Source organism: Macrobrachium rosenbergii, chromosome 41 (genome assembly GCF_040412425.1).
Source record: "Macrobrachium rosenbergii isolate ZJJX-2024 chromosome 41, ASM4041242v1, whole genome shotgun sequence".
NCBI classification, from domain to species: domain Eukaryota; kingdom Metazoa; phylum Arthropoda; class Malacostraca; order Decapoda; family Palaemonidae; genus Macrobrachium; species Macrobrachium rosenbergii.
Window position 1 is genome coordinate 41,022,753 of NC_089781.1, and position 13,239 is coordinate 41,035,991.

The 13,239-nt window shown below is 35.8% G+C and overlaps 1 protein-coding gene across 1 annotated transcript; it reads right to left on the reverse strand.

Annotated features, from left to right (window-relative positions):
* Positions 1-337: 337 nt before the first annotated feature.
* LOC136826823 (aminoacylase-1B-like) lies at positions 338-12,628 on the reverse strand. Its single transcript, XM_067084277.1, has 9 exons — positions 11,699-12,628; positions 9,897-10,066; positions 8,817-8,988; positions 6,723-6,869; positions 6,026-6,213; positions 4,294-4,446; positions 2,242-2,321; positions 1,386-1,446; positions 338-997 (listed from the first exon to the last, which is right to left on the reverse strand). The coding sequence occupies exons 2-9, from the start codon at positions 9,972-9,974 to the stop codon at positions 848-850; spliced, it is 1,029 nt and encodes a 342-aa protein (XP_066940378.1). The 5' UTR covers positions 9,975-10,066; positions 11,699-12,628; the 3' UTR covers positions 338-847.
* Positions 12,629-13,239: the final 611 nt, after the last annotated feature.

Here is a 13,239-nt window from a genome sequence, read left to right on the forward strand (position 1 = left end):
AAATGGTGAGGAATTAAGTTATGTCGGTGCTAAATAGATAGAAAGTTAATTGAGTGGCCATAGCTGAAAGATATAACTAATCATAATCTAGTTAATGAAAATGTCGAAACACAAGAAAGATTTACAAGAAGAAGAAGAGTTCAAATTAAGACCAGAACAATGGGCTATTGATAAATATATGTCATAGCTGGAGGAGCTAGTATAGGAATATGGAAATCTCTAGAATTGGGTCAATAGGTCAGCAGGGATGTTCGCCCGCAACTATAGAAATATGAGAAAAAGATGAAATTGACCTCATAACAGGACACATAAATGGTAGGCTTAATAAAAGAATGGAGAAATAATTTTAAATTAGTTATACAACAGAAATGAGAGTTCATGCAAGATGGACGTGAGTCAGATAGAATGTGTGTGTGCATAGTAGTTGGTTTTAGCGAGCTGTAGAAAGGGTATATCCTCAATTCCACAGTTAAAGGATGAAGGCGGCAGTGACTCGTCTAAAACTAATGCACATAAGTTAGGCCTAGGATAAAACTAGGCTAGGTGGCTGAGACACACGTTGGACGCAGACCCAAGCCTGCTAATGCATAATACAGTCTCCTAAGAAAGTAGTTTATGATCCAAACATTATAATTACAATAAGAATACATCGCAGGATGATAAGGTCATGAAACGTACCGGAATGATTTCGTCAAAGAGACTACAGGATTCCAAAAAAGACCTTGATAGCCAATCATACTTCTGTTCTGCAGTTACGCTAGTCCCATGCTATTCAGTTCCTGATCATCCAAGGTTAAAACTCGAGTTATAGCAAGAATTATACGGTTCACTGACTGAAGGCACTTGATTAAGGTTTCAGATTAGCCAGGGCTGGGATAATGGTCGCATAGATCTCGATTCCTCGCAAAAATATCTTCTCGTTCAGGAATTCGTTGTTGTCGTGGAGGAGAATCGGCGTGTTGTTGATCGGCGAGAATCCCAGGGCCGGTATGCCAAGCTGACATGAAAGAGAAACGCCAAGCTTTGAGGAATCAGTGACATTAATTGAATCTAATTTATTTTTAATTATTTTGGGCTAAATGGCTTGAAATATTAATCTAGGGAAAGGCGTGACTTTATGCGGGTTGCATAATTCATCAGTGGAGTGCATAAAACTGTAGACTAATCACTCATTTCTACAATACTGATAACTCTCCTTTTTGTTTTGTAGAAACGCTAGTTGAAACTTCCATTCTTTTTTCGTGTGTACTTTGAATTGAAACTGCAACTGATAACATTTAAGAACACGAAACAAAGCATAAAAAGCAAAACTGAATTTCTGAGATGCAAATTTTAACCAATCAACGTGATTATACGAAATAACATACATGACAATTTCATCTTACCATTCTTATGTACTTTGAATCAGTGGACGCAGGAAATATCTCCGTGTCTATGTCCAGCTTCCTGAAAAATCAAAATCAAAACTCAAGCCAGATATTGCACAATATGTCTCGTGCATGCAAAGCATATAAGAAGGAATGACAGAAGTGTTCAAGTAATATTAGTGAAATAAGAAAATTGGTTCTCGTATACAGGAATGCAACAGATTAATTATATAGCTGTATATCAACACTCCTTACTGTTAAGTCTATCGTTACTGGAATCCACTAGCAAGTATTGAGGGAAATCTGAAATTTTTTTACAAAATCCATTCCTGTAACTATGACTCTCGACGAACGTGCAGTCAAGATTTCCTTCACTCCAACAGGAATGTACTGTCACGTTATGACAACCAAGAGGCTCTGCTGGAAGGTAAGACTATCAGATTCAGTAGAGCTCTTATGCTCCCTGAGCAAGTGAAGTCCGCAGCCTGACACAACTTGATGGCTCTCTCACTCTCCCTTTCAATTCCTCTCTCACTACAGGAGGTAATGCTTAGGGATATGCTTACTAGTTTGGTTTCCTAGTGAAACTGCCTTACTTGGACCTCAGGTAAGAGAGTAACTGAGCAGACACTTTTAGGTGGCTTTATGTGAAACCTGGTACCAGTCTCTCATGGTCGTCAAAGTTGCCGTTGGATTAAGCTGATCTTGTTCCAGTAGAGGTTCTTGTTACTTAAAGTCTATCTATGGCCGGGAAAAAGCTATTTCAAGGAACGACTTTCTGAGCCCGATAGCGGGAAATATCTAATGCTATAATAACTTTGAAGTGTGTACTGTAAAGTGATCCAACAGGGAAAGACAAGCAAAGAATACTTACTCCTTCTTACAGGCTGAAGAAAACGCGTCCCACCAAGGATTCTTTCCATCTTCTATGCAAGTTACACCTTGAGGAACAGCCTGTAATACAATAACCATGTTAGACCTAGGACAAATTTTGGATAATTATTACAAACGGGTCGGACAAACCGGTTTGCATGGGTGTGGGTGGCTGTGTCATGTCTCCCCTACTGTCACCTGGGGGAGGACAAACAAGATCAGATCCACTCGGATTTCATTATAGACTTTAGGTCAGGGTTTAGTGTTGGAAAAATTCATTCTTGAGGTTTTACCAAGATGCAACTGAAAACGAAGTATTTCAAGAAGAAATCCGTTTAGACAAACTAATTTTTAAACATTGAAATGATTCATACAACAGCAAAATAAAAACAAAAAGTCAGTGAAAAGTAAAAACGAAAATAAATGTAAATTGAAATACGAGAAGAGAAGGCACTCCCATATGCTAGGTAGAGAAAGGGAGTGACTACATGATAGCAAGGGAACTTTGGCTTTCCAGGAAAATTCCCGTCGGGTATAGAGGCGTGGCACAGGACTGGGGTTGTACTAAGGAACAATCTGCTTAATAAATGCGGATTCAAGAATTGTCAGGAATTTGTCGTTCGAGATTCTGCCCAGTATCTCAAAAACATCTTATTTATTTTATGTTTACACTTCTGTACGTGATCTCGTATGTTAGAGAATTCAAGGTTCCATAGTTTAACCATTGTTCTGGATGTGAATCTATCCTCACATTCAGTATCTTCCGTGTGTAACCGACATATGACCCCCAAATCACATCTGGGTTAAGTAGATTTGTATACTACACCGGAGGTCATTAAAAGGCTTAGTCTTTCTTTATATTTAAGCAGAGAGCCAATTGTTGGTGGGTTTCTCGATATTAGCTTTATACTGATAGCCGGAATATGATGGTTATGTATAATTCAACATAATTATTTTTATGTATTAGTGGGAGACTGGCAAATAAAGGGAATTTTAAGGCAGTACATACAGTTAACTTTGGAATAATAATTTTGTTTAAAAATTCGTTGTCGTGCCTAAAACAACGGTTTGGGTGGGAAGCAGTTGTCATCAAGAAAATATTTTTGAAAATACGTCATTTCCTCATGGAATGAGACTCAACTCGAAGTGAGACTAAAAGCCCTGTGTTAAAATATCGATAATGAATTTAACTTGAAGCTAAAAAAGCAATGGAAATAAGATTTAGATCCCAGAATGTGTTTTTTTTTTCCGAATAATTCTTAAATCCTTATTTATTAAACAGGATGTTAAACCATTAAAGCTCCCAGTCCTCCGATGCGCCTCTAAACCTGGCCTTCGTTGAAGCTCCAAAGCATTACTTAAAAGTTCTTTTCAGCGTCCTTTCGGTCCTCAGCTGCCTTTTCATTCCTCTTTACATTGTACATTTGTACTGTACATTTATTATATATATATATATATATATATATATATATATATATATATATATATATATATATATATATATATATATATATATTGTTCGTTTGTGTATTTATTCACACTAATAAATAAAAATGGCCTTTAAAAATGGCCTTTTTATCTAAGTTTTCACTGAACATGAGAATGAAAGAGTTTATCGTTATGTGCAGCGTAATAAATAATCTACTTTCTAAAGTTTCCAGTAATTTCTATCCTTTATGACATCAATCGAGGATACACGTCATTCGTATCCTCAATTTAAATTTCCGTAAAATCTTACAAAACTATAAATATTTCCTGACTTCTGTTTATACGTCGATTCTTCCCGTTAGTTCTAGATTGCAAACCAGAGCAGTATTTTTGTTATTGTTATAGTAATTTACGTATTTTTCGCAAACAAACGACAAAATCTGTAATTATTTTTCTGTGCGATCTCCAGAATTTCAGAGCATTAGGTTCTGTTCGAAAAACAACCTTAAATATAAAATCTGAGCCAGCTGTTAAGAGGAGTTTTAATCTACATAAAAAAACACTAGTGTAAAAACAGATGCAGTAAGTAAAGCAGAACCTTACAAAAAATGAAAGAAAAACTTACCTCATCAACAAATTCGTAAGAAACATCGTCACCTGCTTTTTCACACCAAAGCTTCACCATTGCCTCGAATTCCTCGTAGCTAATCGAAGGAGCAAGTCTCACGTCAAATCCCACGCTCAGTTCAGCTGGGATGACGTTGTATTGGACACCACCCTGGCGCCAAAGATACAAGGTTTTTTATTACAAAAGCTTATCTAGTGAAAGGAGCAGGGGGAGGGGGAGGGAAACTGCCGTTAGTGCACCTGACCAAATTCACTGCAGGCATTAGGGGCACGCTGACCGCCGAATTATTAGGAATTATCGAATTTTAGCTATTAACAGTTTTCAACTACTTTATGTCTAAATAAACATACCCCGAAGCGATAATGCTAAAAGCAAAAATTTAGATTGGTTTATTGACAATTTTGTTCATCACTTGCGTGGCACTGTGAACAACAAATCTTGAAAAAAACATTTGATGGTTTTTATCTCGTCTTAAGTTTGGTTTTTCTCTGTTTTATTGGCTATAGTAATTCACTGAATTGTATTAGTTTGACCATAGTGTGACCTTTCTTTGATTTGTATTTTACTAGTATAAAGTTTTATGTTTTGGTGTTTTGTCTCTATTTTAGGTTGAAAATGACCTAGCGTGTTAAAGCCGAAATGTCCCAGTGGAATAAAAAGGTTGTCAATAGGTCTTATCTTGAAGATATACTGCTCAAAAAAATGTATAGATTGGTTCATGGACAATTCTGTTCATCACTTGTACGGCAATGTGAACGACAAACTGTAAAAAATCATGTAAATAATTGTAAAAAAGCATGTAAATTGTGAAAAAAAATTTATTCAAAATTAATTGTCACTTACTAAAATATCCCATTCTCTCTATGGGACATGTCAGAGACAACGAGTTATAATGATATAGGGATAACTTGGTCTAGATGTCCAGATTTTCTCAGGATTTTTGAAAGTCCAAAAATGTTTTTCTTTTGCCGTTTTCTCAAAGTCTATTTTTTTTTTTCAAAAATAAATGTTTATTTCTCCAAGAAGACTGAAGCAAATTCAATGAAATTTTTACAGAGTGTAGTATAACTATATATCTTGATTTTGTTGTTGGCAAATTCATTTTTGAGTGAAACTTTTTATTCTGCACATTATTTTTAAAATGTGACGTCATGATTTTTTCAACTGTAAAAAAATTAACTTAGAGGCCGAATTTCTACATTTCCCCACGTGAGAATTTTCATTATTAGTTGTAGAATAAGTGGTAAAAATTTGAAGTAAATCCCTTTAATCATAAGGTCGAAACAGTCATTTACTTTACAAAGGGGGCCTTATGGCATAGGCATGCCTCTTACTTAAGGTCCTTTGCACTATCTCTTCGGCTGCTAGCTGCAGCAGTTTTCTTGCATTTGACTGTATTGGAATTGGAATGTAAACTTTCTGCCAAAGGCCACATGCTGAGACCTATGAGGTCATTCAGCGCTGAAAGCGAAATTGAGAGTGAAAAGGTTTTAAAAGTTTTTCATCTCCAAAAAATTACAAAGTCAACTAAAATGATACAGCACATTTGTCAAGCTATCTAAAAACAAAAACAAAAACTTTCAAATCCTTCAAATTAATTGTTGCTGAATCCTTAATGAATGACAAAATGTTTAATATCCAAAATTATAGCACTTTTTTCGGTCACTTTGCTTGTAATGAATGACTAATATCTACATTTAACACTTTGTATCAGTTGTTTTCTCCTTACCTTCAGCATCGTGAGATTAACAGTTGTGACATCTCCGAGACGCAGACCCTTGTTGTTCTCAAGTCTCTTTTTCTCTTCTTCTCTAAATTCCATGAAGGAGTTGATGACCTTGTGCAGCTTCTCGCCAGCATTGTTGGGTAAAAATTGTGATCCATGACCTGGCTGACCTTTGCAACGTATCAGAATGCCTGTAAAAGTGTCACTTTCGTCAAGATCATCATTATTATTATTCAGAAGATAAACTCTCTTCATATGGGACAAGCCCCAGGGGCCACTGACTTGAAATTCAAGTTTCCAAAGAATATGGTGCTCAGAAGAGATTTCACTTATTAAAAAGAAAAAAATAAATTAATAAATAGATAAAAATGTATTTAAATGCAAGGAGAATAACAGGGTAGTTATGCAACGCATCTTCGCTTGAAAATTTTTAGTTCCAGTTGCACGACATCCTCAGGGAGACTGTTCCATGGGAGAAATTAGATATTTCTTTAAAGGATTTAATGAAATACTAGGGAAGTGTATGGGCCTAACAACCTCCCGCAAAATCAGTTCCTAGAAATTTGCTACAGTTCCTTAAGAGTCTGCTTTAAGAGGCAGTGGTTACAAGAAGTTTAGGGATGTTGTGCAATTAGAACCTCAAAAGTTCAAGCGGAGATTAAATCTACCATAAATTCAGAGGGGGCACAAAAATACACACCTCGAGGGCTCCGCTGTCCATGAAACACAGAGAACTTCTCTGTGGGATTTGCGTAACCTTCGTCTAGACCAAAGCCAACGTTCATTTTCTTGAATTCCAGAGTGTTGATAAACATGCCCATGCCTTCCGTACCACCCAGTTCTTCATCTGCAAAAGACGTTACAATTATTCTTTTGGTTTTCAGCCTTCATAATGACCCACTACCATTTACAGTACACTTCTAGGGTGCGTCTACACCGGGTCTGCTCAGTCCATGGTCTAGACCATGACACGGTCCAATTGTGTCCGACAGACAGCCTGCTGCCGACGCCACAGGAGAGCCATTTTTGCAGTGTTACCAGATCTGTAAAGTCATGTTCATACACTACCACCACCCTATCTGCCAGCCACTCTCCGTTGGGGATTATGGCAACTCTGTCCGTGGGACTAGTGTTGCCAGATCATTTTTCAAAAAATTTGAACTTTCGTTAAAAAATCTGTAGATAAGAATTAAAATTTTAGAATGAATTTGCAGCATCCTCTGTTTATTCATAAGGACTTTTTTCTTAGCGTATTTGCACATGATTAGGAAGAAATTCAGACAAATTAAAGAACACTCATTCAATACTACTTCTATAATCTGAACACAATAAAAATACTAGAGGGTATTTCCCCATGTCGCTACAAATAACAAAAGTCAAGGGATTATACAACTTGTTTTACTCTACTAAACATGTTCAAACCAAAACAGGTTACCGGTAATTCCTAAGGACTACAAAATTAGAGAAAGAAGTTAATTTGCTCACATACACATGTCCAACTCATATCAGTGTTTTCCACAAGACAGCAAAATTATAATTCCCACTTCCTTGCGCTTTATAGTAAATCATTTCTTATAGTAAACTCAAAACATGATGTAATCTTATCATTTGTTTTATATGGAGCAAACCTGTAAGTATTTCAGTATCTAACCTATTTCTTTATTTATTTTCCATCCAGTCTATTGTAAGAAGAATTCTTTCAACTGCATATTTTTGGCAGGGTAAACGTAACAAAGTTTGATCAACTTGGAAGGATTAATGTATTGTCCATTTGCCTAATTGATGCTACAGTACTCCAAAATAGCTATGGCGTCGCATCAGGGTTAACATCAAATCTTCCAGGAAATTACTAAGCAACGTCAGCTCTGTTCCGCTAATCTGAATATCATAGCCAAAACAAGATGCCAGATGAATTAAGGAAGGTAATTTGTCCAACTATATCCGAGTCAAAAGGAAATCTTTGGTAAGTCTGAGAGGCAGCTTTCATATAATAATGCCAAACTGTCTAGCTAAAATGTTTTAATTCTTGTGTAACATATAGAGCTTCATTTCTCAGCTCGATCCTTACTTTGATGCCAAGATGCATTTCCTCCAAAGGTTTGAAGTTCTTACGTTCCCTGATCTGTCTGTTCTGTAGCGGTGTCCAGTCCACGTAAATCTTTCTGAGATGGCATTCCAAAACTGTTTTACGAGTTGCAGCAACAGAAATGTGTAAATTGTTTGTCTGAAGTGACTGATTGCATTTGTTTGTTTAAGTCATTGAAAAGTGAACGACATTAATATTATAAAGTGATAATGCACTGCAATGTTTGTTGTGGCCAAAACCATAAACAGCACACAATCATAAACAGTGAAATCGCTTGCTACTCCTTCTGAAAATTTAAAAATGTCAACCGCCCTCCTAAGACATTTATGTTTAGGTCTGCGATTAGTTTCACACAAGAGAAAAATACTTTAGGATACTTAATTTTAAATTATTTTAAAAATATTTTACAATTTCGCGGGTCAATTCTAGGAATTTGAGACGAGAATGGTAAAAATCTGTAGATTTCACCTGTTTTCGAGGAAAATTCTGAAAATCTAAAAACTCTAAAAAAATCTTTAATTTCATATTAAACTGTAGATCTGGCAACACTGGCTCAGCCTACAGTCGGATCGTGCTGACTCACCCTAATTGTTTGTTACAAGTTTGAAGGTCATGTTTTTCATTATACTTGACTTTATTTTTTTAATTAGGATAAGAACTTCCATGACTAGCTTGTAGCTTGTCACATAGAGCAAATCAAATGCTAACCTGGAACAAAAGTTAAATGGATGGTCCGAAGAAACGTGGCGCCATCTTTCTGAAGCCTCTTCAGGGCCTCAAGGTACTGAATACTGACGCATTTCATGTCCTGCGTGCCACGGCCGTAGATATCACCTTTCTCATCCTTGTGTGCACTGAAGGGTTCATATTTCCAGTGTTCCTGTGAGGAAAATAGAAAGCAAGCAATTCACCCGTTGAAAGGAGAGCTGGAAAGGGCTAAGGAACAAAACCGAGCCCAAACTGGGATTCAATCAGTAATATACTGTGGAATTACACTCCTTGCAAGACTTCAAAGAATAAGCGGTTGGTTCTCGAACTGAAGTCTCGGTATGTTTAATTTCCGAAGACTTGACATACACTGATATCCATTAATTCCAGCTCAGTTGAGTATAAACTAACAATGTCTATCTCACAATGTATATCATAAGACCAATTATTAATAAAAACAGTGATTCAGCTGTATTAGGCTTCAGGGGAGAAGTTCAGTTCCAAAGGGGCATATAAGACACTTTAAATAAGAGGGCCCTTTAGAAAAAAATAAAATGAATGAAAAATACAGGAAAAGCATTTAAACTTTTGGAAAATTCAAAGTATTTCCTTCAAAATATGAAAATATTTGGTTAATGAGTAAATAGCCAGCAGTGAGTAATCTTTGAATCACAGATGCCATATCCAGTCTCTCCTTACATTTATACACTCATTTGTACACACACATTGCAATTGATATGTTGTGGCATTTGCTTCTATATATTACTCGTAGCTGCTTTGTTGTGCATTTGGTTGAAAGGTAGCAATTAAATAAGAGTTTGTCCTTATTTGAAATGTGAAAAGGTGACTTTTACAAAACTAGATATGAAATAGCTGTCAGCGTTTGTTGTAAGCAAACGTAAATCTTTGAAACGTAGAATGAAAACCCTCGTAATGGCAAATGTATCTTTTATTGTATTTTCGCTGCATCCCAAATGAAGTGTGAATGACTCGTGCATTTGTGGGACAAAAACAAAGATGTTAAGGCTGGGGCATTTTAACTTGGAAACAGCCTTCATCTCTTTTTACGTAAATACTCACTGGAAAAACAGGAACTACGTCAGTGTGAGAATTCAGAAGGACGGATTTCAGTGACGGGTCTTGGCCTGGAAGTGTCATTAGGACGATTGGCTTCCCTGGAACGCATTCTATCTTCTGGAACTGGGCCCCAAGCTCTTTTGCCTGGCTCTGTAAGAACTTGGCACACGCATCTGTTTAACAAAGGAGATACGTCTGAGTAGGCATCATGTATCAAATAATTCGCCTTAAAAGATTAGCCTTATCCCCGTAGGGAGGTAGTGTCTTCAGTGCACCTCATGTGGTGCACTGTAGGCATTACCAAGGCTCTTTGCAGCGTGCCTTCGGCCCCTAGCTGCAACCCCTTTCGTTCCTTTTACTGTACCTCCTTTCATATTCTGTTTTTTCCAACTTACTCTCCATCCTCTCCCAACAATTGATTCCTAGTGCAACGGCGAGGTTTTCCTCCTGTTACACCTTTCAAACCTTTTCCTGTCCATTTCCATTTTAGCGCTGAATGACCTCATAAGTACCAGCGCTTGGCCTTAGGATAAAATTCTCGTTTTGATTGCAGGATAACGCTGGAAGATAGTTTGAGAAAATGACAGTCGTGCATTGACATTTCTGAACATCATTTATAGTCAATGAAATCTACGTACCATTGATGTTTGTTATAACAAAAAGGGATCAGAGATTAGAGCATACATGGGTGAAGGATATTGTATGCAATATTCAAGACTTTTTTTTTTTTTTTTTTTTTGTAAGTTTAAAACAAATCATGAAGAATGAAGAATTGAATATTATCAAATCAACTTATAAATTTAGTTGTTTTTTATTTTAATCTTATGGGAGCCACTGATAATTTCCGAAGTTCAACCCTCAAAGGTTGGACCGGAAACTGGTCTGTGAATCATACGCAAGAATTTAGGGTGAATTTTACACCATGTAGAAAATTCTTTTGGACTAATATGACCAAGCCTTTAGTTTATATATATATATATATATATATATATATATATATATATATATATATATATATATATATATATATATATATATATATATATATATATATATATATATATATATATATATATATATATATATATATATATATATATATATATATATATATATATATATATATATATATATATATATATATATATATATATATATATATATATATATATATATATATATATATATATATATATATATATATATATATATATATATATATATATATATATATATATATATATATATATATATATATATATATATATATATATATATATATATATATATATATATATATATATATATATATATATATCAGCGCGAAGATGGACCATGGAAACGTACTCATTTCAGCATAATTCTTTATTTCCAACGTTTCGTAATAACTCTATTACATCATCAGGGAATCTGTTAAATAATGAATAAAATTACTTTAAAAATTGCTCTAGAAATCAATCAAATTCATAAAATACAGCACAGTTAGAATATAAGATAAAAAAAAAAAGCAGAAAAAGCAAAAAGACATAAAAGCAAAATCAAAGACCCCTAACCAACCTTACACCAAGAAGGCAGAAGACAGAATGCATAAATAAAAAGTTAACTCAGGTAGAGCTGAGCGGAGGAGGTCTGGGTATTTAATTGGGGAACCAGTTGTTTAATAGATAATGATTCCAGGATAGGCAGTTCGCATGCATTGGTTGTTTGGCCTATGATACAGAACCTGCTCAATTTCAGAAAGTATTCCACACATACAGTAATTGAACGCGAAGGACGAAAGTGGTTTGTTTTTCGTTTTAACTTACCGTAATCCGGATTAGGCTGAACAGTCTTTATTCGAATGTAGTTCCTGAAATTGGTTTATTTTTTTATTTTTTATTTCCTACGGATGGATCCTCGGCCATAGCAACGTTATCAGATGATGGTCTGTGCGGAGGTCTGGCGTTCACTACTCTCGGCTACGAAGGTCTTTTCGGTTACTAAACTAGTGAGCGGGCCGGTGATTTCATTAGTCCCACGACGCAGAAAGCATTTTATTTCATAATTATACCGAAATGTCGAGTCACTGCGTGTCGTGCTGTTGCATCATTAAATTCACTCCATAAACAGGTAATCATGATGACCATGTAGATTTTAGTTTATAATTTACGATGTTCCTGTTGCGAGACATGGAACTATTTTCGACGTAGTTCCCCGTTAAACTAGATTAGGCTGATTCATGTCATGATCATGCTGAAGATGATTCAGCAGTAGGAGTTTCTCTGTTTTTCTTTCTTCCACTGATCAAATTTTATTTTCTCTCTCCTTTGTCTACTAACTCTGCTTTCGTTACGACTTTGGAGCTTCTTTGGTAATGTTACAGACGAAGATGCGTTAGGAAAAAATAAATAAACGAATAGATGAATGAATGCACCAAGGAGTTAAGATTGTAACCACTTACTTAATCGTTTTGCTACGTCCCACGTACGGTGAAGGCAGAATCAGTATCGCTGTATTTTTGGAGGGAATTATTAAATCAATTTTATTTTTGGCTGACTCATGCTCTCTCTCCCGCCGGCCCCGGGGCGCCAAGGACATAACTTAAGCTCTCTATGTATGCTAGCTGTGAGAAATTCTTCTCACAATAATTTTTCTGATGTTTTTTGTTTACTCATTGTTTTCGTGCGATCTATCTCTTATTGTAGAGCTATTAGGATCGTCTGTTTCATAAGAAATTATTGATTTGAGTTTTCGTTGTGAATTGCCGTCTGTCAGGTCATCGACAGACAAGAACTATGTTACTGTATTTGTATCTGTATTCGTGTGAAATCCAAATATATTCATTCGCATGCTTATGTATTTTGTAGAAATATTTACGTCTCTATTGCTTATCGTAATAAGGGTGAAAGAACCACATCTAATTCGAGAATGACACTCTTACATTATTTTGCCTGATTTTTATTATGATTCTAGCATGAAGTCTGGAGTACTGTTTTAGTTATAATAATTCATTTTTATGTTTGAAATAACTCTTAGTGAATGCACTGCACCACGTATAGTGATAGTTGAAGGTGTTAGTAGATCTTGTTTGTACCTCCCGCCAGAGAAGCCATTAACCGAGGTCAAGAGTTCGGGAGAGGGGAAAGGAAGGGTAATTGTTCCCCCGCCCTCTTCGCGCCCCTCCGCGGTCGTGTATGCGTGTGTGCGTGCACTGTATGGGCGTGACGTCGCCCAAAATTGTATTGTCACACACCACCAATTAATTCACTACATTTAACCAATATGTTGAAATTGCGCAATATTATATTTGGAATTTATTTTTGATAACGAACTTGGGATTTGTCTTAAAGCTTTTTATGTACATGTA

What these genes read in the sequence shown, in the direction of transcription:
- LOC136826823 (XM_067084277.1), bottom strand. Translation starts at nt 9,974, where the DNA reads ATGACACTTCCAGGCCAAGACCCGTCACTGAAATCCGTCCTTCTGAAT. An exon ending in ACGTAGTTCCTGTTTTTCCA is followed by an intron (nt 8,989 to 9,896) that starts GTGAGTATTTAC and finishes TTTTCCTCACAG; the next exon opens with GAACACTGGAAATATGAACC. An exon ending in TGGACAGCGGAGCCCTCGAG is followed by an intron (nt 6,214 to 6,722) that starts GTGTGTATTTTT and finishes ACACTTTTACAG; the next exon opens with GCATTCTGATACGTTGCAAA.